This window comes from Sesamum indicum, linkage group LG1 (assembly GCF_000512975.1).
Source record: "Sesamum indicum cultivar Zhongzhi No. 13 linkage group LG1, S_indicum_v1.0, whole genome shotgun sequence".
Classification (NCBI taxonomy): Eukaryota; Viridiplantae; Streptophyta; class Magnoliopsida; order Lamiales; family Pedaliaceae; genus Sesamum; species Sesamum indicum.
Genome location: NC_026145.1, coordinates 636,622 through 662,556, shown reverse-complemented (window position 1 = coordinate 662,556; position 25,935 = coordinate 636,622). Strand labels below are relative to the sequence as shown.

The 25,935-nt window shown below is 30.9% G+C and overlaps 3 protein-coding genes across 3 annotated transcripts in view; 2 read left to right on the top strand and 1 right to left on the bottom strand.

Annotated features, from left to right (window-relative positions):
• Positions 1-3,817, top strand: part of LOC105158401 (pentatricopeptide repeat-containing protein At4g19440, chloroplastic) — a gene marked incomplete in the record, with an annotated part of 4,005 nt that extends 188 nt beyond the window's left edge. The window contains 2 exon segments of the mRNA XM_020693754.1: positions 1-2,594; positions 2,844-3,817. Coding sequence (XP_020549413.1) covers positions 41-2,584 — 2,544 coding nt within the window.
• Positions 6,009-8,013, bottom strand: LOC105155917 (shikimate O-hydroxycinnamoyltransferase). The gene has a single exon (XM_011071901.2). The coding sequence runs from the start codon at positions 7,505-7,507 to the stop codon at positions 6,158-6,160; it is 1,350 nt and encodes a 449-aa protein (XP_011070203.1). The 5' UTR covers positions 7,508-8,013; the 3' UTR covers positions 6,009-6,157.
• On the top strand, positions 10,245-10,858 carry LOC105158316 (late embryogenesis abundant protein 6). Its single transcript, XM_011075071.2, has one exon. It carries the CDS (start codon positions 10,290-10,292, stop codon positions 10,626-10,628), a length of 339 nt encoding a protein of 112 aa, XP_011073373.1. The 5' UTR covers positions 10,245-10,289; the 3' UTR covers positions 10,629-10,858.

Genomic DNA, 25,935 nt, shown 5'->3' with positions numbered 1-25,935 from the left:
CGCACATTAATATACTTGTGTACATCTAAGTATTGTTTATATGGACATGAGAAGATTACTAGTCCAGAAAACCGCCGCCGCGACCAACACCGCAGCAATACTCTTCCTTCCGATCAAACGCCCCTTAACCGTATCGCTCCATCCTTTGCAGAAACCCCAAAACCCGAAACCGGAACCGCAAGAAGTGGGTTCATCAAATCTTGAGGCGACGCCATCTGCAGCAGCATTTGATCGGAGTTTACATAATAAGGACAGTTCGTTTTCAATCTTGTCGAGCGCAAATTTAACTATAAATCAGTGCAAAGATTTACTAACCCATTTCACTCCTCATCAGTTTGATTCCATTTTCTGGGAAATCCACAAGTACGTTAACGCTTCGACTGCATTGAAGTTCTTTTACTTTGCTTGCGAGTCTTGCAGCTTTAGGTTCACTCTTAGATCATATTGCCTTTTGTTCCACTTGTTAGTTTCAAAGAATCTTGACTCAGGCGCGCGGCTGCTCTTGATAAGGTTGATTGATGGGAAGTTGCCCGTGACTTTGAGGGATGATGTTGGGGATTTGCACAGAGAGATTGCCAATGTTTTGGCAGATACTTATTTGGGTTCAGATAAATTTAGGAATGGTATTAAAGGGTTTGATATTTTGGTTCATGTTTATGCAACTGAGTTTCAGAATTTGGGTTTTGATGTTACAATGGATGTTTTTAGGTTTCTAGCTGGTCGAGGGTTGGTTCCGTCTTTCAAGACTTGCAATGTTTTGATGACCTTGCTTGTGAAGGCGAATGAACCCAAGAAGAGCTACGAGGTTTTTGTTATTGTTTCAAGGGATTCTTCACCGGATGTTTACTTATACAGTACTGCAATAAACGCATTGTGCAAAGGAGGCCAGGTTGATGAGGCATTGGCGTTGTTTAAGAAAATGGAGAATTCGGGTGTTGCTCCTAATGTTGTTACCTATAATAACCTTATGCATGGACTGTGCAAAAATGGGAGTATGGGAGATGCATTTCAGCTTAAGAGGAGAATGATAGATTGCGGGGTGAAACCCACTCTCGTTACTTATAGCGTGCTGATAAATGGTCTCATGAAACTCGAGAAATTTGATGAAGCTGATTGTGTTTTGAAAGAGATGTTGGGTAAGGGTTTTGTCCCCAATGAAGTTGTTTATAACACATTGATTGATGGGTACTGCAGAATAAGGAATGTAACTACTGCACTGAAGTTAAAGGATGAAATGTTATCACAAGGTGTTATTCCGAATTCAGTTACTTATAACACTCTTATAAGTGGACTCTGCAAGGAAAATCAAATTGATTTAGCTGAGCAGTTCTTAAATGAGATGGTAACAGGAGGTTTTAGTATAAAATTAGGTACTATAAATTCTGTCATTCATGGTCTATGTAAAAATGAACGCTTTGAGTCCGCAATAAAATTTATTGTCTTAATGATCTCTAAGAACTTAGGGCCTAACCAAGGGTTGCTGACAACATTGATGAGTGGACTTTGCTGGAAAAATATGCATTCCGATGCCCTGAGGCTATATTATATGCTGCAGGATAAAGGATTTGCTGCTAATACAGTGACCTCAAATGCTCTTATTTTTGGACTTTGTAAAGTGGGTAAGTTGCATGAGGCTAAATTGCTTCTCAAGAGTATGTTGGATAGGGGTGTTGGGTTGGATACATTTACTTATAATGCACTCATTTATGGATGTTGTAAAGAGGATCGGCTGGAGGCTGGGTTGAAGCTCAAGGAAGAAATGGCTGAAAAAGGAATTTCTCCAGACATTGTTACTTACAATTTGTTGATGCATGGATTTTGTAATAAAGGGAAAATGGACAATGCGCTGATGCTTTGGCATGAGATTCGAAGGAATGGTCTTGTTCCTAGTGTTAACTCATATGGGGTTATGATAGGTGGTTTTTGCAATGCCGGGAAAGTTGAAGGGGCTATAAATTTCTTCCATATGTTGCTCCAGCAGAAAATTGAACCAAATGCTGTTGTATACAATACACTTATCAGAGCATATTCTCAGATTGGAAACGTGCCAGAGGCCCTCAAACTTCTTGATGACATGAGAAGCAAAGAAATTACTCCTACTCTTGCCACATATTCTTCGCTAATACATGGAATGAGCAATGTTGGCCAAGTAAATGAGTCCAAAAATCTACTCAATGAAATGAGAAAGGAAGGTCTGCTGCCCAATGTTGTGTGCTACACTGCACTTATTGGTGGCTACAGTAAGCTAGGCCAGATGGACGAAGCAAGGAGCCTCTTGCAGGAAATGTCTTCATTTGGTGTACAGCCTAACAAGATAACTTATACAGTTATCATCAATGGGTACTGCAAGTTGGGTAGAACGAAGGAGGCTTCTGAGAATCTCAAAGAAATGTTAAGCAAGGGAATCACTCCTGATTTAGTAACTTACAATATATTGACACATGGGTTCTGCAAGGAAGGCGAAGTAGAAGAAGCATTTAACCTGTGGGATCACATGTCTGATAGAGGAATACATTTAGATGAAGTTGCACACACTTCATTGGTTCACTGCATGCCCCAACGAGCAAGGATTGAGAATGACTAACTCTGGCATGGTAGGCATTTTACTCAGTACTTTGTTTCTTCAAGCAAATTGATTCTTTTGAAATAAAACACATGTATCTCTATATTTATTTCTTATGTTGGTGGTCTTGTGTGCATTTGTTCTTACATTCCATTCAGTTGGTTAAACTTGTTTGCGGAGTTGGTCCTTTTTCTACTTTGCTTGTTTTATATTAGGATAGCTGGTTGTTCAGTGATAAGACAACTGCATTCATGGTGATGTTCTGGCCTGTTGTGTTCAGGTGAGCTAATAAGTAGTGGGATGCCGGCGACACTCACTTTTGAGGATATTTTTCAACACAGAACTGATAAGTTCTAGACATGTTCCACTACTTTAAGAAATGATTATCTTTATCCGTACTGTCTTCAGAAAACAAAAATAAGGATCAGAAAATCAATTCTAGAGAGCACTGAGTGTGTAAACAGATTTAGGAAAGTTCAGAACAGCAATCATTATGGAATAAGATAACAACTGAAGGGCTTGCATCTATCCTCCTAGATTTGCTGATGATGTTTGCCGTTTCCAACTTTCAGAATAATTTGCAGAATTACAGAAATTATGTAGGAAGACAGCAAAGGTGAAGATAGTGCTTCTTTATTAAATGGGGCGAAATTTTGAACAAGTATTTGGGCAAACTTGTCACCTTGAACAAGTATCCTGAATTGTGAAGCTTCTAATGCCTCCAAATTTATGAACACTCTTTTATGTTTAGAGATCATCCTAATTGCTAACTATCTAAGTTTCAATTTTCAACTGTTGTTTGAAACCAGTCTTGTGGTGTTTAAGTCTAAGGGTGTCTGGAGTGGTGCTCTCGAATGTGTGTATGTGATCACAATCTGCAACATGCTTATTTTATTTTAATTCTATGGTTCTCATATCTTGTCTATAATTCTACGTATGTACCATTTACTGTACTTATATCTATATCTATATCTATATATATGTTGCCATGAACATGAACTGTTTTATTGCTGCTAATGGGGCCAGCTTGATTCAAATGATAAAAGGATCTATTAGTGATTGTCTGCTAATATTTATGCTATGTGTATTTGTCTCATCTCTTGGTTACTGTATATTTAGATTTTCTTTGGGAGTGGGCTAATTTCATCTGAAATTGCATTTTGTGCAATTACATTTCTCAAATATCTTGATTGTAGTCACTTTATCGGAGCATCCTTTTTAAAGAGGATAAGTGTTTACCTTGTTAGAGCCTCTGCTTTCATCAATTAATTGGTGTTTTTGATTAGGCTGCGATATATATTGGTACCTACTGTGAAGCAAGCTCTTGTTAGACGTCCATGTAAGAGCAAGGTTTTAAAGTACGGGGCAATTCATGGATTTTAGCAGGTATTAAATTTCAATTTCATGGTGGGAAGAACTCTATTGTGAGAATTTAATCAAAGATGGTTATGGAATGAAGGAAAAAACAGTTGAAGCTTCCCTTAGATTTTCTTTTCTTGTTTAGGCATGAAATTTGTCATTCTAATAGTGAAATTACTGATTTTTTGGCTGATAAATGACAGCAGAACAGGAAGATTGGATCATCGAACAAACATAAGAATAAATTGGGTATCTCCTGACTTTTTCTGGACTCACCTTGAATGTCAGCCGATGATCAAGTCCCAGACAATATGGGCTTCAAGGTATTACTATCTGCTCCTGCTACATTGCGGTCCTTCGTCTGAGCTCCCTCTAAATATTCTCAGAACTTCTCTTAATCATTATTGAAATGCTGGATCTTTACTTCTGTGCTATTGTATGATCTTTGGCGCTCTGAGATTTTAGAGTATTGTTTCGAGTTTTGGATTTGACAACTCAATTTGCAATTTGAGAGAGCCCTTGGCACTCAGCACACAATAATGTTTCCATGATTTGAACTGAACCATGTTCTGAATCAGTAGTTGTGAAGAAGAATATTTAATTAGAGAGTATGGCCATGGTTCACAATTGTTTCAATTATTAGCTAATTGCCCTACCTTAAGAGTTAAGATCATTGTTTGAAGTACTAGTACAGCTCATAGGTCGTCTCTGTCTGACAATTACAATAGTCTTCACCTTCCTCTGCATATGGGCAATTATAACCGTGCTATAGATGGGTGATGGGGAGGAAGGCTAATCTTTTCCCCTGTTCATTGTTGACAGACCTAGTTTTATTTGCATGCTGTCCTTTCCTTGACCATGGCACTTCATGATAATGGTGGTTACTGACCAGTTGTAGCTTTTGACCCTATGGCACCTAAAAGATGAAAACTCCGAAGACTTGGTTTCAGTGGGGCTGGAGAAGTATCTGAAAGTGGTGTGCATACAGTTTTCATTGTTCCTCCGCTGGATATAGGCACATGCCATCATTTTCAAAAGCTCCAATTATATAGCTTTGATTTATCTAAATTTTATTTTTCTCATTTTCAGTTGCAGGGTCTGCCATTGGTAGCGTCTAGTTGTTTCATAATTTTACTTGGAAGGTACATAATTTGCACCGACTTTATTTGCATTACATGCATTTTTATATTATTCATATGCATGCTACCTTCAAATCCAACTATTCTTATTTTCAGTTATATCTTTTAGCTGAAACATAATTTGCAAATTCAAGCCCAGTTGAATTCATGTAATTATTATTCTTCACCTTGAAACATCCCAATACACCTCCAGGCACTTTTGATAGATATATTAATAATATCATATTATAACATGGGAAGTTATTCTCCAACTGGTCAAAACCTTAAACTTCCATCCTATCAATTATTAGAATTATGAAGGTTCTTTTCCCCAAAAGATTTCCTATTCTAGGGCATTACAGTAGTATTTAGAAATGGAAATGGGCTACGTTTCATTTTTTGAATTTGGTAATGTTAGCTTTGTGTATTATAAGTTATAAGAGTGATGACTACTTTATTGACACCTATTTCCAAGACAAATGATAGAAGAAAAGTGCAAAAGAAAAACTTTTGTGCTAAGATTTGAGCCTGTATTAAGTTTAGAAACTTTGATCTGAGATAATACATTAACAACTCCTCATATGTTGTTGCTAACAATATCTGAGCGAAAAAAAGGTTAAATGATTGCCAACCACCGGAATGTTGGTAGTTGTCTTGATAACCAGTTAGTGATTTGATCAAAGTTCTTTGAGGATAAGATTGGCGCATAATCATGAAGTCTTGGCGACCATTTCTATTGAATGAATGGGAAGTCTGCCCTGGAACGACTCCTCAAAAGGTCATCCCATGGAAGTTTTTTCAGCTGCCTGCCTGGTCTGGTTTTAAAATGAAGTACTTTTAGCATTAGATCTATTATAGATATTTAACCCTCAATCTTTCTGAAGCTGGAAGTGTATATGAACCGTATTCTTCTCAATGCATATGAATTGTTTTTAATTTTATGGAGATAGAATAAAACAACTGCAGAGTGAAGCAAAGCCATAAGCTATTAACTGGCGAAGTAAAGTTGTACCTTCTACCATATAGAAGGTCTATGTAAGAATACAAATGCCATATATAGCAGCAGTAGAAGTATATGAACGTAACCGTTTAGATGCTTATTTATGTAAAAGAAACATTACAGTTGAATATGATTAAGATTCATTGGCTGAAATATGTGGTTAGGATCTGATTCAAGTGCCTCCACCATCTCTGGCCATAAGATTGCCGAGACAGTCCAAGACCCATCCGCGCCAGCACTTTGCCTTTGGTTTATGTAGCCAACTCCAAGTCCCTCTATGGTTGAACTGACTGTTCCGAGCACTGGATTACCAAAACCAAAGTCTAATTCAGCCACAGGAAATCTTCTACCTGATGATATTACAAGGGCAGGTCCACCGAGACCAAGAACATTCTTTGATATCATCAGTCCAGGTCTGTGGCACTCTACCCAATCAATCAGATTCCTGAAATGTGCTTCATTAGTTACTGTTGAGATAGCTTTGTGAATTATATCTGCTATACCTGCGATTGATCCTTTCTTTAGATCCGCCACGTTTGACTCTCCAAAAGCTAGAGATAGCACGTTGCCTATGTAGTTGGACATAGAATTCTGACACTTGGATAATCTTGATCGTCCGTCAACCAACCACCCTATCTTGCAAAACTCATGGTTTTTGTCGATAGCATTTGCCATAACCTTCCAAATATAAGCTGAAAAGGCCTCGATTTTGGTTCTTTTGTTACCGTTGGCGCTTGCAAGTCTTTGCAATCTATTGATGCTGGATTCATCTATGTAATACAGACGTTTGAGCAATATACTAATTGCGGGTATGTTGCATATTTCTTCCATGGTGCAGGAGACAAATTCTTCATCCAATGATGGATCATAAGTCGGAGGGAACCTGGCCCGAAGACTTCTACTATGGTCTGGTGAGCAAGATATTGGTTTTTTCATGGCTATCTCAGACCACGTCACTAGAAACTTGCTGAATGCAGTTGCATCACCTAGTGCATGGTCGAACGTGAATGTCATCGAAATGCCTCCACGGATGTAATTTGTGATTTGAACCTGTACAGGGAACTGGTGGTTGACAGAGATGAGCTTCCCTTGAAGAGACTTGTTGAGGTTGTAAAAGTCGAACTCGTCCAGAGAAATGCTTGCTTGTGCTTCTACCACGAGCGCTCCACTATTGTCGCAGATGATCTCAGGTTCACCTGATTTTGGGTTCTCAGAAATCCTACCTGCGAATGGGTAGAAATGGCTGAGGCACTGAGCGAGTGACTCCTTGAGGCTTCCACGTATCAAGGAGCTGCTATGTGTTCGCCTGTAAAAGTAGATGTATGTGACTGGAAATCGGCCCGACAAGAGATCAAGATTTGAAAGGGAGATAACATGACTCTCGGGCACAGGACCTGCTGCTTTAACAACTGTTTTTCTTACAACCTCCACCTCAAAAATTCCGTGAAAGGCGTCCTGGCTAGCCATTTGAAACACAAATTAGTGCAACAAGTAGAAAGTGTTTTTTCGTAATATATTCAGGTTGGAGATAAGGACGTAGCGTGCAGGGGTTATATAGCCTGCAGAAACGGACGAGATCAATGAGCTGAACTACAGAAGTGAGCCTACTGTTTTTGTCCGCTTCCCTTTCTTGATCTCTCTTCTCCTCCGTGAAATCAAGATCCCACGAGGCAAGAATCTGGGATCCGGTCAGTTCAAGTCAGATATTCCCATAATGACTTGTATGGTGGGATATGTGTGCGTGTTTGGCACTACAAAATGTTGTCCAATTACCTGGGAAAAGAGAGGGCAGGCACTACCCTCTGTCTAATATGTATGATTGCATTAGGTGTATTGTGGGATTGATGTCAGCTGGACCCTGTATTAGAATGGACGTGCTGACTGCTTGCTCACAAGAAGGCCTTTCTTTTCTTTTCCCCTTTACATGGTTCCAGTTTTCTTAATGAAAACCAACAAAAGAAAATAAAAAAGCATTTGTCTATAAAGAAAAATGTATGGGTTAAAATTTTAGACATAATAAAACACCGATTGAATAATTATAAGAAAATGTAAAGGAAACATAAACTATGTATTTATTCATGATATTTTGTATCTATGATAAATAAATATTTTATTTTGTATTAGCACCTCAAAAATATTTATACATGTTTCAAAATTGTAATATCACTATCTCAATAAACATAAATCAATTGAATACTAAAATATATGAAAGATGTGTCATGTTCAAGATAAAATCCCCCTATATTTTGAAAACTGAATCCATTCTAATTTGAAAATGGGCAAAATAGTTATCTGTGTTTTAAAAACTCAGCTCACTCTCCATTTTTTTTGACCAAAGTTATGATAGTGTTAAATTTATTATCGTTTGACCATTATACTCTTTCATTGACTGGCTTATATTATATATAAATAGTTGAAATTATTATAATTATATATAATTCAAAAAAAAAAAACCCTAACTCCCCCCACACAACGACCATCGCTGTTGCCCCCAGGTTTTTCTTTTAAAAAATTAATTATTAGATATTTAATTAGTTATTTAGTCTGATATACATATATATCATTAGATTTGTTTTTTGTTTTAAATAATAATTAAATCTAAATATCATTTACAAAAATTAATATAATTAATAAAATATTTAACATAAACAATAATTTCAATTAATTCATAAATTATAATTATTATAATTGCTTAAGATTTATATTCATGTACATGTCTAAATTTAAAAAATAAAATTTAGTATATTATTCTTTTTAGTGTAATTTTTTAATTATTTTGGTATTTAATATGTAATAGAAATATATTATTCCAAAAATTAGAAATAAAAAAAGTAATAATGTATATTAATATGTATAAAAAAAATATTTTTATTTTTTGTATTGTTAAAAAAATTTGAAATAAAAAATAGTAATGTATAATTTTTATAATGTAATAAATTCAACTATAACTTATTAATATTTTTAATTATATAATATTTAAATTTGTTAATTGTATCATCTCTATAACTAAATGCATATTTGTTGAGATATTTAAATTTTTAATTAGATTAAACATTAAAAAGTTTATATAATTTTTTTGTATATTTAAACAAAATATATTATTTTTTTTAAAATTTTTATAGAGATGAAAATAAAAAAAGAAATACTCAAAATAAGTTAAAAATAATTAAAAAATACCCAAAACTATTATACAGTCATATAGGGGCATTTTAGTCATAACAACAACAAAAAAAATCATGTAAGAAGCCAAAACAGTCCCTAAGTCGCATCACTCGCACGTACTCCGTCAAAATCCTAATAGCAAGGGATTCTTTTATAAGGATTTATAAAATACGAGAGATTTTTTTTACTTATTTTCAAATTATAAGGACTCTTTTTGTTATTTTAATAAAATATAGGGGGATAAAATGAAATTTAGCCAAATATATATTGTGAGGCGCATCTAGCGTATGGGGTTATGGTGGTAATTTAAAATACTAACTAACACCGTCAACTAATCAACTAATGACACGTAATTTTAAGGAGGTGTTTGAAGATTTACACAATATAGGTGTAAATTCATTTTTATCTTATTTTTCAATAGAGTTACCTACACTTAAATTTCCTTTAAAACTGCTAAATTACATTCTCCTTTAAAAGAATTTTAAAATTGCGCTTACACTCCCTCCGAATCTAAATTTCCATCTGACCACCTTTCGCTAGGGTAGGAGGAAAATTATTGATATAAGCAAAAAAATTTATATAAATTTTTAATTTTGCCTCTCATTTAACTTTTTCATGTATACTTTTGAATTTATAAAGAGATAAATATAATATGTATATATATAGAGTGAATTTAACATCTTTACATAATTTTTTAAAAAATACAAAATTATTACATAAAAATATTAAATGAAGGAAAAATTAAAAATTTTCACAATTTATTTTCCTAATCGCAGTATTTTTTGTAATAGAGTCAGGCGAAAATAATAAATTATTGGTGGAGGTATAAGTATATTTTTAAAATTTTGGGGAGGAAATTGAATTTTTTTATTCTTAGAGAGGATTGAAGTGCAATTAATGAGACAAAATCATAAGCAAACTTGGGGCGTAGGATGGTTTGGATTGTGGTGTATCTAAACCGACAAAGAGGTGCATGAAGGACACATGGACGTAGGCGTGGCGCAGTCTCCCACTTGCACAATCTTATAAATAGTAATAATCTTTGGTTTGGGATTCATCAGATATCAAAGAGTGTTGAAGTAGCAAGATGCATTCCGCAAAGCAGAAAGTAAACGACGCGGCGGCGGTGGTGAAGGAGCACGCCGAGATCCTTGAAGCTAAAGCCCAAGAGAAGGCGGAGAAAGCTGTGGCGAGGACCAAAGAAGAGAAGGAGATAGCGCATGAGCGGAGGAAAGTGAAGGAAGCCGAAGCCAAGATGAAGATGCACGCAGCCAAAGCCCAGCACATTGAAGACAAGCTGCGGCACGGAACGCATCACCTCCACCACCAACATCAACCTGTCGGCACAGCCGTTCCTCCCACTGGTGTCGCCGCTCCTACGTATCCTCTCGGCGGATATCCTCCGGGTTGGACCGCCCCGAAGTGAATAACAGCATCAGTTTGATTGGGGGGTGTGTGTGTTGTTTTGGGTTTAGGGTAGTGATGGATGTTGATTTGGTTGTTATGTTGTAGAATGTGATGTGAGTGAAAGAATGGTGTGTTTTGTTTGTTGAGTAGTATTCTTCTTGTCTGCATAACTTGTTTTGATTTGTCGGAAACTTTGAAGAAGAGCGCATAGTTAACTTTGATTTATTTATTATTGTTTTTAATCTGAAAGTAGAGTGCACAAATTGGAAGTGTGTTGGGCAGCTGTTAATGTGCAGCAAGTAGTACTTGATAGCCGACCCATGATATCAGAATAAGTGAGATTATATAGAAGGATTTGTCTGAGCCAAACGGGTGGTTTATGTGAGGCGTTTTGGGCCTCTCACATGAAATAAAAGGTTCAAAAAATTGCACTTTTGAATAAGTATTATTGCAATTTTGATCCTACATGTTACAAAAGGTATTGCACTTTTTGTTCCAATATCCCGTTTAAACCATTAAACATTTTTGGATAGTTAAAGGTGGGTTTTTATGATTTGAAAATCACTAGACTTGGAATTCAAAATTTTCATGCATCTCATGATAAAATGATATTTCTTTTCACTAAATTTTGCCAAAAAATAAGCTGCTTAGAGTTATGCATATATCTCACTTATGTTTCTGCAAAATTTAGTGGGAAAAATTATCATTCTATAAAAATTGAATATAATCCTTCCAAAAGGCCTAGTGATTTTCGATTGTAAAAAACCACTTTTGACCGTTCAAAACTAGTTTTTCATCCCTCATTTAACGGTTTAAATGGGGTGGGAACCAAAAGTATAATTTTTTTTTTTTTTGTTTCTGTGAGATCAAAAGTACTAAGCTTCTAATGTGTGGGATTACAATTGCAATAATATAAAATCAAAAGTGCAATTTTCCCTAATTAAAGTGTTTCTTAAAATTTTTATAGTCAATTATGCAGCTATATTATAGTATTTAATGCAATTTAGCCCCATGTGATATTTCAAATGAGTAAATTATTCCTTTATGAAAAAAAGAAACAGTAGCAATTTATCTCCCTGTGTATTTCTAAAACTACATAAAGGTAAATTGCTATTTTTTATTCCATTAAAAAATAATTTACACATTTACAATATCACAGGGGCTTAAAAATTGCATTTTTTCCAGCTATATCATCGTAGAAAATTCAAGAAAAACACATTAGACCACTTGAGATAATATCATTAATGGACATTATACTGGTAACATTTATATGATGGATGACACGACAGACCCCATAACATCGTACCATAATTCCAAATTTTACCATTGAACATACATACATATATTCAGACAATAATAAGTACATATATATCTAAACATGAAGTAATAATAATTAATTACAGAAAATGTAACTATATCTATCTATCTATATATATGATCTTATTGCATTGTGGTCAGCTGCCCAGAAACAACGTGAGGAACAACAGGAATACCGAAATACGGATCCACCAACACCATCATCTCCTGCCCGCTGCCCCTGCTGTTTAACGCTTTTGCCCTTTTCCATAAGTAGCAGACAGCAGCAGAAAACCTAAGATCAAGACGAGGTTGCTTTTTGTACGTATGTCGTGTTTTCCCACGAAGCATGTAGTCGTGTTTTACTTCCTTGCTTTTTCTTTGTCTAGTAGTTAAGCACCTCATCTTCAGCCCCATGTCGTATAATTTTGCTTGTTATATAATGTATTTTGGAGGGAATTGCAAAAGCGTTAAGAGAAAAAGGAAGGATTACTTAGAATCGCTTACCTTATTAATATAAGTTTCTTCTAAAATCGTGGTTTAGTAGCGTGTGGAGGTAGTTTGCGAGAGGTGGAAGGAACCAGGGGTGAGGACTGAGGAGGGAGAGAGGGCGTGTTTGGGGTTAGTTGGTTTAGGGTTTTTATAGGACAGTGAGGACAGGATTTTGGTATGGATTAATTCCATGAAAACCCCCCATAAATTAATTCTACATTTGCACGTCATGCTGGGGACTACCATTTGTAACTCATGTCATCGTGTTGCCATTCACACACACACACACACACAATTACAATAAATTCTTTTAAAATTTATCATAATTATAAATATTTACTCATTATTTGAAAAATTATAAATATCTTTTTGTAATTAACAAGCGTCTAAAAAACGTATCCTACAATAAACCGTTACGTGTGGGCATTAGTTAGACGATTATTAATATATGCGACATATTTGTAGTTTTTTAAATAATAAAAAAATTAATTATAATTATGACAATTTAAGGAGAACCCGTTGTATTTTATCTCGAATTGAATGATTTGATCGAACTTAAATTAATATTTGGGCCAACCTAAATCCGATCCAACTAGCTAGTTCATTTACCACCCCAATACGTGGCCAATTCATATGTACAAATTAACAACAATATCATGCTATTATTGTTATTAAGTATGTAAGTATTATATTGAAAAGAATGGAAGCAAAGAAAAGGAGGGAATTAGGTGGGTTCCACATACTACAATAGTATTATATATATATATGGTATGCCCTTGAGCTTGAGGTGGAGGGAATTAAAATTAACTTTGGCCGACTTTCATTTGTTGTTCTTGGTTTCCTTTGTTGGACATGACATGACAGCCCACCTCTCCTCTTCCATTGGTTGTCCTAATTTCAAGTTAGAGGGTATCATGATGCGTCATTGTCTCTCCTAGTTGCTCTACGTATTTGTTCACACAAAATTTTGGATTTGATAAATAATTACGAGGTAAGAAAAATATCATTTAGAAAAAATTAAAACAATTTTTGATTTGAAAATAATCCCCTAATTCTTCGCTCTAAATGTGAATTCAAGGGCTTGAAGCTTATTCTTGGATGTTGACACGTAAGCTCCTTCAAATTTGTGGGGAAAAATGTGAATGATCTTTAAATTTGATATCAAGGCTTGAGGATTTGATGCCGAGCAAGATGTGGAACCTTTGCGGTTGCAATACTTTGTTGTGGCGGAAAACTTTTGGATTTGAGTCTCTTTGGATTTATTATGTTGTATGGAGTGATTTGTGTAGACATCTTATCATCCCTTGTCGTGTGGAATTTTGTATCTCTTTGACTTGAGTGGTGAATGATCATTTTTATAGGTATGAGCAGGGTTACAGTGACTTGGACTCACCAACTTGAACACCATAGACTTGGGCTTTCTGATGGGTTGTACTTGAATATGTTTTAACCCAATTAGCCAATCAAAAATAGAATAAAACTTAATATTTATTTGAGCCATGAAACTAAATAAGACCCAAATTTAATATGAACACTTGTGCGAATTTGCTTGAGTCTTGGCCCAACCCATGAACACTTGTACAATTTTTGGTTTTTGTTTTATGAGCATGATTGAGTCTTGGCCCAACCCCAAAGTGCCTTCACATGTACATTAAACCAAGTTTGGTAAGAATATTTATATGCAATTTCCTTGATACACTTGGGATTTTTGAAGATAATTAACATGATACCATGCTTCAATTGGGAGGAAAGCTGGTTTCCTTTGCTGGATCTTTGAATTGGAAATTTCTTTCAAGAAAGCCTATAAAATAAACATATTCATACTAACAACTTACAAGCCCAAACATCAACTTGTTTCGTCTTGCTCCTATGCCTTAGGGAATGGGGAACTACTTCTCGAATTGTTCATTTTCTTCACAAGCACCACCTTGCAGGTCCATATAGACATCCTTCCACTATCCCAACAGAGATGACATTGCCTCCTCTCAAGTCAAGTCCTGGTGGACAGATCTTCTCTTCATTAGCACTTTCAAGCATTGGGGCTCATGCATGGAGGATTCCAAAGTCAAAGTTCCTTGAGGTTTCTTTTCACCAAAGACGGGCCAAAGGCGTCCTCCAAGATTCCCGTAGTCGTTCACACATCTTTTCGTGCATTAACAACAAGAACTCCCTCCATAAATAAAGCACTAGAGCCATCATTCAAACATCTTTCATGAAATCAAAATTAATTTGTTCATTTATAATATCACAAGTATAAATTGCATTAAACCCTATTTCTGCATATAATTAATTATTTCAACGACTTCAATCTAATTTCAAATTTCATCCAACAAAAAGTTACGTTAAAACTTGAATCATCATATTCAAATAATCGTGTTCAGGCAAATTTTTACTATTTAATTTTAAATTTGAATAAATGATTGGTTCCTATACATACATGTCGTCCATATGGTGTGTATGACGGGAAAGAATTATAATAATATAAGTAAAATAAAAAATTATCAAAATGGCGTGGTTTCAAAACTTTTATAATAATTTTTTATTATAAAAGTATAAATATATATTGAAATTTAATTATACATAACATATATTTTTTTAATTTTTATTTATTTGAATTTAAGTCGTTGATTGAATCAGACAAAATCTATATTGTTGATTTCTTAGTTAAATTTAGACCTTAGATCGATCAAGATCTGACTATTATTAAATAAGAATATAAATATTATTTTAAATTTTAAATTAAAAAATCAAATTCAACGTGAGTAATTCACGAAATGCATCAGAAAACTTACTTTGCTATATTTTTAATAATTCAATGGAGTAAATTAATGCTTTATATTTCACAAGTAGATAAATTACTAATTTTTTTTTTAATACGGAAAATAAATTACATTTTCTCTACTGTGACAAGTCCAACCATTAGAATTGTGCAAACAAGGAGATTCTCCTTAATTTTCTTGAAATTATGTCTCATGGAACTGAGTATGTCATAGCAAACAAAAAATGGAAAATTGGAGCAATGCCTTTTTTTAAGGTAAAATTTCAATAAAAATGAACAACATTTGATGCAAACTTAGTTAATCCTATATAAATATATTCTAGGGCAGCATAGTTGGCCCAAAACTTGTCAAAATCAATGTTCAAGGATGGTTTGGCACATGTCTGAATGGGCACATGAAGTCAATTGGGACAGCCCTATCCCCCTCCCATATTCCCAATGGATGTCTTTTTTGTGATAAGAGACCTTCGGGGTGTTTGATTTTATTTTTACAAGTAAATTTTCACTCTTATATTATTTTAAATTCTCAAAGCTTGTTTGTTTAGCTAAATGGAATTTACAGCCTAATTTATTGAAAATACAGTTCTCAAGCTATTCTTTTAGATCTAATCATTGCCTAATAAAACAAAACACGATATGATATGTTGTCATGTCAAGTTGACTTTTTAAGAAATTAGCCGTTGAGTGCATAATAAATAATATTTTATATATTTCAAAATATATTATGAATAAAAAGAATTATATATATAGACCAACGCATTATATTTCTAAAAAAAGAAGAAAAGAAAGAAAGAAACAAAGAGAAAAATAACTAAGGGTATTATTGACATAATGATAAAATTGGTGTTGCGGTGTCATAACCGTCGTTTATGAGATAAAAAGGCATTTTTTTTATATAGTATAGATAAAAATAATATTATACATTAAATTCAAAGACATTTTCATATTTCTCACACTTATAAACCTAGGTTTGAAAACGCACAACCCAAATATATTTTTATTTTTCACACAAAATTTGATAAAGCATTTTCATCTCATTAAAAAAGCACAGCAAACTGGAAATAAAAATAAAATAAAACCAGATGGACCATAATTGATTCTATGCTTGTGAAAAACTATAAGCAATTCATGTGATATTGCAAATAAGGTAAATTATTTTCTATTAAAAAATTAGCAATTTACCCTCCTTGTATTTTTTAAAATGCAGCAATTTACCCTATATATTTTTTAAAATGAAGCAATTTACCTCCCTAGATAGAGGAGCACATTGCTTCATTTTAATTACACAAGGGGGCAAATTGTATTTTTTTTTTATAAAAAATAATTTGCTACATTTACAATAGGGATAATTATATTTACACTCCCTCACTTATTGTTTTTTACACAAACCACCTATGCCTTTTGAAAAATTATAGAAACCACCCCCCGACGGCCTTTTAAACCTAAAAATGCCCCTGGTAACTATGTCAACCTCTATTTAAAACAAAAAATGCCCTTAGGGGTGTTTCTGTAATTATTAAAAGATAGAAGGAGGACAAAGTAATTTTTTTTTAAATGAGTAATATGACCCCATATATTTTTTTTTATTATTTATACCAATTTTTATTTTAAATATAAATTCTTATATTAACTTTTTTTTATTGAATCTCTATATAAAATTTTACATTTTAATAATTAAAGTATTAAATTATTTAATCATATATAAATTATCCCCTTAGTAAAATTATTAAAATTAAAATATTATTTATCCTCTATTTTTATTTATAACTATTTTTTACTAAAATTTAAATTAAAAATAATTTATATACTTTATATAAACCATATTAGTATTAATAAAATAAATAATTTATTTATTAAAAAGATATTTTAAATTATTAAATTATTTATTTTAAAAAAATTATCCCTTCTTCCCCAACTACACCCTCCATACCCACTCTAACCCCCATTTTATTAATTCTAATTAGATTTATATAAAATACATAAATTATTTTCAATTTTTATTTTTTAATAATTTCAAATAATACATACAAGTGTGATAATTTTTTAAATTAAATTTATAATCTATTAATTAATTTTATTTATTTATTAATTGAATAATTGAATATTTTAATTATTAAAAAGTGTAATTTTATATAGAAATTCCAAAAAAAAAAAATTATATTTAAATTAAAAATTAATAATAATTATTAAAAAAAATATATGTGGTCCTATTACTCATCTTCATAAATATTATTTTGACACTCCTTCTATCTTTTAATAATTACAAAAACACCCTAAGGGTATTTTGTCCTTAAAAAATTATTTGAAAGGTTAACTTAATCAATAGAGATAGTTTTTTAATTTTAAAAATTGTCAGGAGTAATTTCTGTAATTTTTCAAAAGACGAGAGTGATTTACATAAAAAGACAATAAGTGAAGAATATAAATGTAATTATCCCTTTATAATATGAGAAAAAATAAATTACATTAAGCCGTATGTTACTTGCTTTATATATATACTTAGTAATTTGTAGTATATTTTAATGTATGTAAATTTTATAAATCTATTTCAAATAAAAATATATAGTTTTAAAAATAATTATTAAAAAATAATGGAGGAGAGGGAAGTTAGATGAATAAATAAATAAAATTAAATTTAATATTAAAAAAAAGACTAAAAAGAGGAGATATGTACCAAAAAGGTAATAATTCTTAATATATAACTAGTTGGATATGACACATTCGATACATGTGCACAATTTATTTTTTTAAAAAGAGATACATGTAACAAAAAAATTACGATAATTAAATGTTATCTTATGAAAAAGTTTATTATAGGAAAAATAATAATATGAAAATAATTATGATAAAAAAATAAATAATTTTTGCAGTGAATATCTAAAATAAGAAGAAGAAAAGAAATATTAACTAAAAATAATTCGTTATTTTAAAAAATAATTTTTACCACTAGTTGTAGTGGGGAATAATAAATATATTAGTTATCTCTCTCTATATATATCAAATAAATAAATCAATCAAGTAACTCATTAAAATTAAAATTAGAAATAGAAAAGAATTTATTGATGTTAGTTTAAAAACTAAGTAGCGGTATGGAACTTTGGTTACTTTTTATTAAATAATTGGATCGAATAATTTTTCATGACTGTAAATTTTCTTTCATCGTATTGTTTCTTTTTAGTTTTCTTGTGAATATTTTCTTCCTAGTTCTTATTTAGATTTTTAAATAATATATTACAAATGGTATAATAGTGCGTATATATATATATATATATTTTTTTTTAAATCTAGATATTTAAAAAAAAAGTTGATTGAATTTGAGCTCCAGCTCGATACTAGCTTGTTCGCAAGCTCCAACTCACGAGCTCGAGCTTGACTTGTGTTATGGAGCTAGATAGCTCGTTTGTGAGCTCGAGCTCAACTCATTAACACTTCTAATGTGGGCTGAAAAGTTATATAAATAAATAATAAATAAATTAAATATTTTAAAAAAATAAATAAAAAAAGATAAATAGATAGATATTTACCAACCACACGATGCAATTTGAATAATGGACTTATACTCAGAAAAAAGATGATCTTGTTTGTATATATTCGACGGGGATGGAACAAATTGTATCGATCTAACATGAAAGATCATTGATATGTGTGTATATATACATTGAACACAAAATAATAAATACTATTAATTAAAGTTGATGACGTATATGGATTGGGTTAGTAATCGAAGTGACCCGAGTATTTTATTTTATTTTATTTTTTTTGTTATAGTAGGAACTAATCTACAAAATCCATTTTCTTTTTTTTTTCTTTCAAAATCTTATGATCCATATGATGATCTGTATTAAAGTAAAAATAAAATAAAAAATCACTACATATTATGAGCATTATTTGGAGGGGATTTACATTAGTGTTGTCACTTAATTTAGAAAAAGGGGATTTCTCTTCCTCTTTTTTTTTTTTTTATATATATATCTTAATTAACGAAGAAAAATATGAGATATAATTTGGAAAATTAAATAAATTATATTATGGATATATGGAAATATGTTGTTAAAATAAAAGATAAAATATAATAATTTAGAACTGATGCAATATATTCTTTTAAGAGTATTGAAATGCTTTTCCAATATATACATATTTTATTTAAAAAAAATCTTATCTCCTCCCCCCTTTTCCCCCCCCCCCCCCCCAAAAAAAAAAAAACCCTTTATGACACGCGCACATGAGATAATTTTCTAGCTTTTCTACAAAAATATAATAAATAGATATGATATTTTATTACGATTAAATGTAAATAAAAAAAAAAGTGGGGAATATTAATTGACCACGCCAGCGCAACACCTATTTTGTGTTGTTTTTGTTAGTATGTCCAAAATATTTGTCATGATTAATATTTTGACCATAACTAATATCATGATAGATTTTGATTAATCGTGATAAAAATTTAAATTTTTATATTTATTTTATTTATTAATAGATATTATTTATTTACCATACTTTTTAAGTGGTACTAATTTTTAGTATAATATATCAGTTGTTATTTTTTGATATTTTTAAATCCAATATATATATAAATTTAAAGTTATAGATTGAGTTTCATCGGATGTATAGGAATATGTTTCATTTTATGTGAGTTATTGTGTTTAATTTATTAATATATTGGTTGAATCGGGAGTTATTATAATTTGCTACTTATTATTTTTAGTATATTTATGTATTGATTGAAGGGATAATTACACTCTCCTTCCTGAGGTTTGGTGTAATTACACATATACCTCTTGTAGTTTGGAAAATTACATCTAGCAGCCCTGAGGTTTGCTTCCATCTAACAAATAAATCATTTCATTAGTCAAAATTCTCCAAAATTACTGATTTATTACACGTCAAATAAATCTTTTTATGACCAAATTACCCTTGTATGTCTTCAAGCATTAACGCATGTGAGGAAATATATCTTTATCATTATAAGAGTAGTTTAGTCCCAACAAAATTATTTGGCCTGCGTAAATCAACAATCAGTCAATCGAGGTTAAGAATCAATTTCATTCAATTTTTTTTTTTTTGTTAATATTAGAAAATTCATTGAATTTTGACTAATTGAGGAATTTATTTGTTAAATCGAGGCAAACTTTATGAGTGCTAGATATAATTTTTTAAATTATAAAAGGTTTATATATAATTATACTGAATTTTAGGAGAGAAAAGTGTAATTATCCTTGATTGAAAGAGAGCATTATGAAAGAAACAACCATTACAACATTGCAAGTCGCCAATTTTGAAAGTAACACACATGATGTCTTAGTCTAAGATTTAAATGAGATTTTGAAATTATAAATATGCGGTTATAGGGTCAATTTTCATTAGTATTTATCTTATATATATGAATTTTCAATCTTATTATTTGTTATAATTTTTTTATGAATATATTAAATGAATAATTTCATGAAACATGCATTGATCAGTACTGCAATTAATATACTTTTCTTGAAAAAGAAAAATAAATAAAAGGGTGTTTAACTAATTAGCTTATTTAAAATAAGATGTTTTTAAAACTTATAAGATGTTAAATTTTATTTTAAAAATTAGTTAATAAAGTGTTTGGATAAATAAAATTATGGAACTTATAAAATATTAAAAAATAATCTATTTATAATTATTTTAAATAGATTTGTTAAGATTTTAAAAATAAGTTGATAATTTCTTTTTTTTTTTTTTAAAGAGCTTATATAAGCTCCTAACATTTTATTTTTAGAGTTTACAAGATCTTTTTCTGAAAATTTGCCGAACACAACTTGTAGCATCTCAATAAACTCTCCAAACACCCCCCCCCCCAGTTATCTGTGTAAGATGTTTGTATTTTTTTTTTTTTTGAGGTAAGAGCGATAAACTATTATCAATTGAAATAAATCAATTACAAGTCCAATCATACATATCGACATCAATATCTAATAAAAATTATTACAATAATTATATCATTGCTCAATAACACCTACTATTACAGTAGACAACAACTCATAAAACTATTACAAGAATCATATCATTGCTCAATAACATCTACTACTACAGTAGACAACAACTCATAAAACTATTACAAGAATCATATCCTTGCTCAATAACACCTACTATTACAGCATCCAACAACTCCTACTATGCAGTAAACCAACTCTTGCTATATAACAAACAACATTCTACACACCTGGCGGGGAACCCATAACCTCTAAGATAAATATATTAATTCTCTATACTTTTAGATATTCTAATGTCAAATTTTACATTCGCTAATATTATAAATTTCTCGAGAGCAATATTGAGATTGAAAAATTAAAACTACTTTTTTATTAATAAAATATTAAAAAGTAAAGTATTTTTTTTTTAAATTATCTTTCAAGCCCTTATTTAAATTCTATGAGAATGCAAGATATGAGAAGGATGAAGGAATAATATATCATAAAAAATCAGTGTCAATAATAAGTAAAAGAAGAGATAAACTATATATATATATATGTATGTATATATATATATTTGTCATTTTCAATTAGTGGCATGTTTGGCTTCTGGAATCAACTTTGTAGTTTGTGCTTCAGCCACTTGCCTCTTTTTCTTGACAAAAGAAGAAAATATGGAAAGGTGATTGGGACCCTTTTGCTTACTTAATTTGTTTAGGTTAAACATCTTATTCTCGAAATTGATTTGATCATAGGGATAAGCTTTCTCACATATAATGCTCATCTTTCCTTTGATGTGAAATCTATATTGTCTATGATTGTTTGAGCTTTAAAAGTTCTACTCAACTTTTCCTTTTCTTTTCTTTTGTTATAAAAAAGTTTATATCTTTTTGTTCCAAATGTAAATATAAAGGTATTTTAAAGTGATTCTTTTAATTTTTAAAGATAAAAAAAGTGATTCTTTTAGGTAGATGCTGCTCTAAAAGTAGTGGTCCTCTTCTTAAATGGTTATATTATAAAACAAACACAAAATTATAATTATATTGGGATATTCCTAATGATGACTTTTTGACGTTTAAATCAGTGAATGAAAAAAGATTCTAGAGAGAGTATAGAGAAATGGGATAGTAAGAGTTGTACTTGATTGAGGGAGTAAGCCTAACTGTATGATTGCACGCATGATGTACGGGTTGTAGTGGTTAGCACATATTAGGGTTTGCATAGATCTTGATGGTCAGATCATTGAGATATTGATTTGCGTTAAACCTTTAGGCCTTTACCAATGGTCTAGTGCATTTTCGGGAATGTTTGAGAAGACCTTAATAAGATTCTCCCACATTATATATATATACATACATATATACGATTTCGATTACCACCATAGACTGAGGCGAGTGACATGAACATAGGACCATAGGCTATGACCTAGCTTATTAGTCGTCGTTTAGACTTCCAGACATCAAATAGGTTATAACTTAAAATTACAAAAAAATGGTTGGAGTTGTAGGGGTTCCTCTTTTGAGGAAGCTCTCTTACGATCGAATCCATCTGCAGATTGTTAATGACACAGTATTAAATGCATATTTAATCTGACTTTAAAAAATTAGTGTGATTCAAGCACATGACCATATAGTTATGAGATCTTAACTTGGTCAATTAAATAGATATTGTTGGTGTAAACAAAAACGAACTAATGTATTAGAGACAAATTTCTACCTGCAATGGGAGAATTTAGTATTAAAATGTCTCATTCTTACACGAAAGTGTGGACTCGTGAAAGCCCAAGTTGGTTATAATTAAGGATATAACACGAGTAAATTATAGTACGTAGGACGTCAAACCAATTAAGGATTGGAGACATTGGAATAGTGATGTTTTTTTCCCGATCTGTAAAATACTATATAAAATTAATTAATTAATACTATGATTATGATGTCTAAACTACTACTTTAGTTGATTCTTGTGTTAGAGAGACATGTCGATGGAATGAGAATCTTATGCCATCCGGGGATAAAATATAAATTAATATTACTTATTATATTATTGGGAAAATTTGAATTTTATTGATATATATGATATAATTCATACAATTTGATATTATTCCATTTTATTATATTTTAGATAAAAAAAAAGTCATAATAGTGGATTTAATTACCCAATGTGTATTTTCGTTTTATATGTTTAATTTCATAGAAATTATACTTCACGAAAAAAAAAGATGGAAGGGTATTTTTTTAATAATGTGGCTCTAATCAAATTTGAATATATAATTTAATTACGAATAAAATTATAATATGATTTTATAATTAATTATTGTATTAAAACTCTATATTAAATATATGACTATTCTTCTATGTTTTACTAATTATTATATGATGGAAATGAAATTTGATTAATTAAAATATGTGATAATTACATTCACCCTATGAAATATGGTATGTTTACACAAACTATCCCTATATTTTGGATAATTACACATACACATAAAATATATCAACGTTATTTACACAAATTATCCTTATTTTTTTAAAAATTACACATACACTTCCACAAAACATCGTCGTCATTTCATAAACTACTCATATTTTTTTGTTCTTAATGATAAATTCTATAATTATAGAGAAAATAGAAGTTATTTGTGTAAATACATCATAAATATGGGGCGTAAATATAATTATTCTTTAAAATATTTTCAAGTAATAACATATAGCTGAAATGGATCTTACTAAGATTTGAATAATATACATAGCTCCAAAATTAGGAAAATGAAAAGCGACTTTTGAAGTGCGATTCATACAAATGGGAAAGGACAGTGTGCAGCGCCCACCACAACGCCTTAAACAACCCACCGGCATCAATGCCGCGTTCATCCCATCAATCATTGCAATCATTTATTCCCATGCAAAATTGATGGTGGAGAATGCATCTATCTATCTGTTGATGCAATTCATTTCCAAGTGTAGGGTGTACATGCATTAGATTATTACACACGACTTTGAGAAATTATTGTAAATAGTTAAATTAAATGGTAATTGAGTTCCAATTATAGTATAAAACAATGTTTTCTCTCTTGAATAATTGATTAAGACCGCGTTTGGCTAAATTTATTTAAAATATTTTATGAGTTTATATATCTTATTATACGATATTTTTTAAGATTATAAGATATTCGATTTATTTTAAAAATAAGCTTTTGAAATGTTATGAAATTTATAAAAAATTACTAATATAATTATAATTTATTAATTAATACGACCAGGAATTAATTTATTAAAATGTTAAAAATAAGAGCAACTTTGGGTGTTTTAAAGGAGCTTATAAGTTTCTAACATCTTATTTTTTAATCTTTAAAAAGAAAAATTATCAAATTTTATAAGTTTTCAAATATCTTATAAAATGTATTGAAAACCCGATTGGTAATGTAATACTAAATCTCTTGATATAGTTAAGGCGTTTCGCTCTAATATTAAAATTGAATTATGCAATTAAAAAATTATGAGTTCGAATTTTAGTAATATATGCATTATTATACTTTAATTAATTGGAATTATTATTATATATCAAATTAGTTTGATATTTGATTAGTTTATGGGTGCGAGTTCATGAATGCGTGGATATTAATTTAATTTAATAATAATTGTTAGTATATTGTATTAATATTAATTAATAATTTATTATATATGATATTGATAATTAATATTCAAATATAATTGTAATTGGTTTTTACAAAACTGAAAAAGAAAGAAAGAATAAGATATGAATCGAGCTGGTCAATAAAATAGGAAGATAAATTATTTTATTTTCAAAAATATAAAAAGATAAATTATTATTTTTCTATAAGAGGATAATGTATTTGTTTATAATATTATATAGTGATAAATTAAATTAAACAATTAAGATAAACTATGTCGCATTCTCATTGTATTAAGTTGACGTAATAAATAATATAAAACTCACATTTATTGATTGAATCAAGTCCATGAAATCCACTTTAATTGAAAATTAGCCGTGCCGCCCTATACCTACGTCTATATAATAAATATTATCTATGTTTTGAAATTTGATATATATTAAAATAAAATATATAAATTAATGCATCAAACTAAGTGATGTAATTATATTAAAATAATGTAAAATTATTTTTTTAAAAAATTATAATTATAATTAATTTTTTAATGATCTAATTAGGGTTATAATTGTTATACTTAAGAATTAGTATGATGGTGTCATTAGTCGTCGTTTGTGAATGCAAACGTCTTTATTTTTTTTATACTAGCTGTTGCGACACATAATTCCAGCATGCATACAATAAATAATTTATCACGCTTTAAAATATATTATAAATAAGAGTAAAATATATAAACTACATTATATTGAAAAAGAAAAAGGAATTATCAATTCATGTAAAATTTGAAATTGATGTGCATAAAATTAAGTTTGGCTTAAAGAGGCCCAAGTGATCCAAAAAGAAGAAAGAAACGAGAGGCCTATAATATCCTAACAGGCCCAAGGGGACTTGGCAAACGGCCTTGGGGGGTGTTCCTTAGAGAACAGATTGACAAAGGGAGGAGGTCCAGAACATCCCCCAACTCTAACTATGATCAAACCCCACCAAAATATTCGGCCTAAAAAGCCACACACGTGACAGCCCACTCTCCCACGTGGCACCTCATCAGCTCAGAGGTCAGCAACTACCCTAGTTACACATCAACCTTAGCAAGAAAGACATCCCTAACGATTGGGACTCCTTGCGGACGAGGGAGGTTCCCCCCAGCCCTGGATTCCTTGGTGGCTATAACTCCCTAACGGTTAGG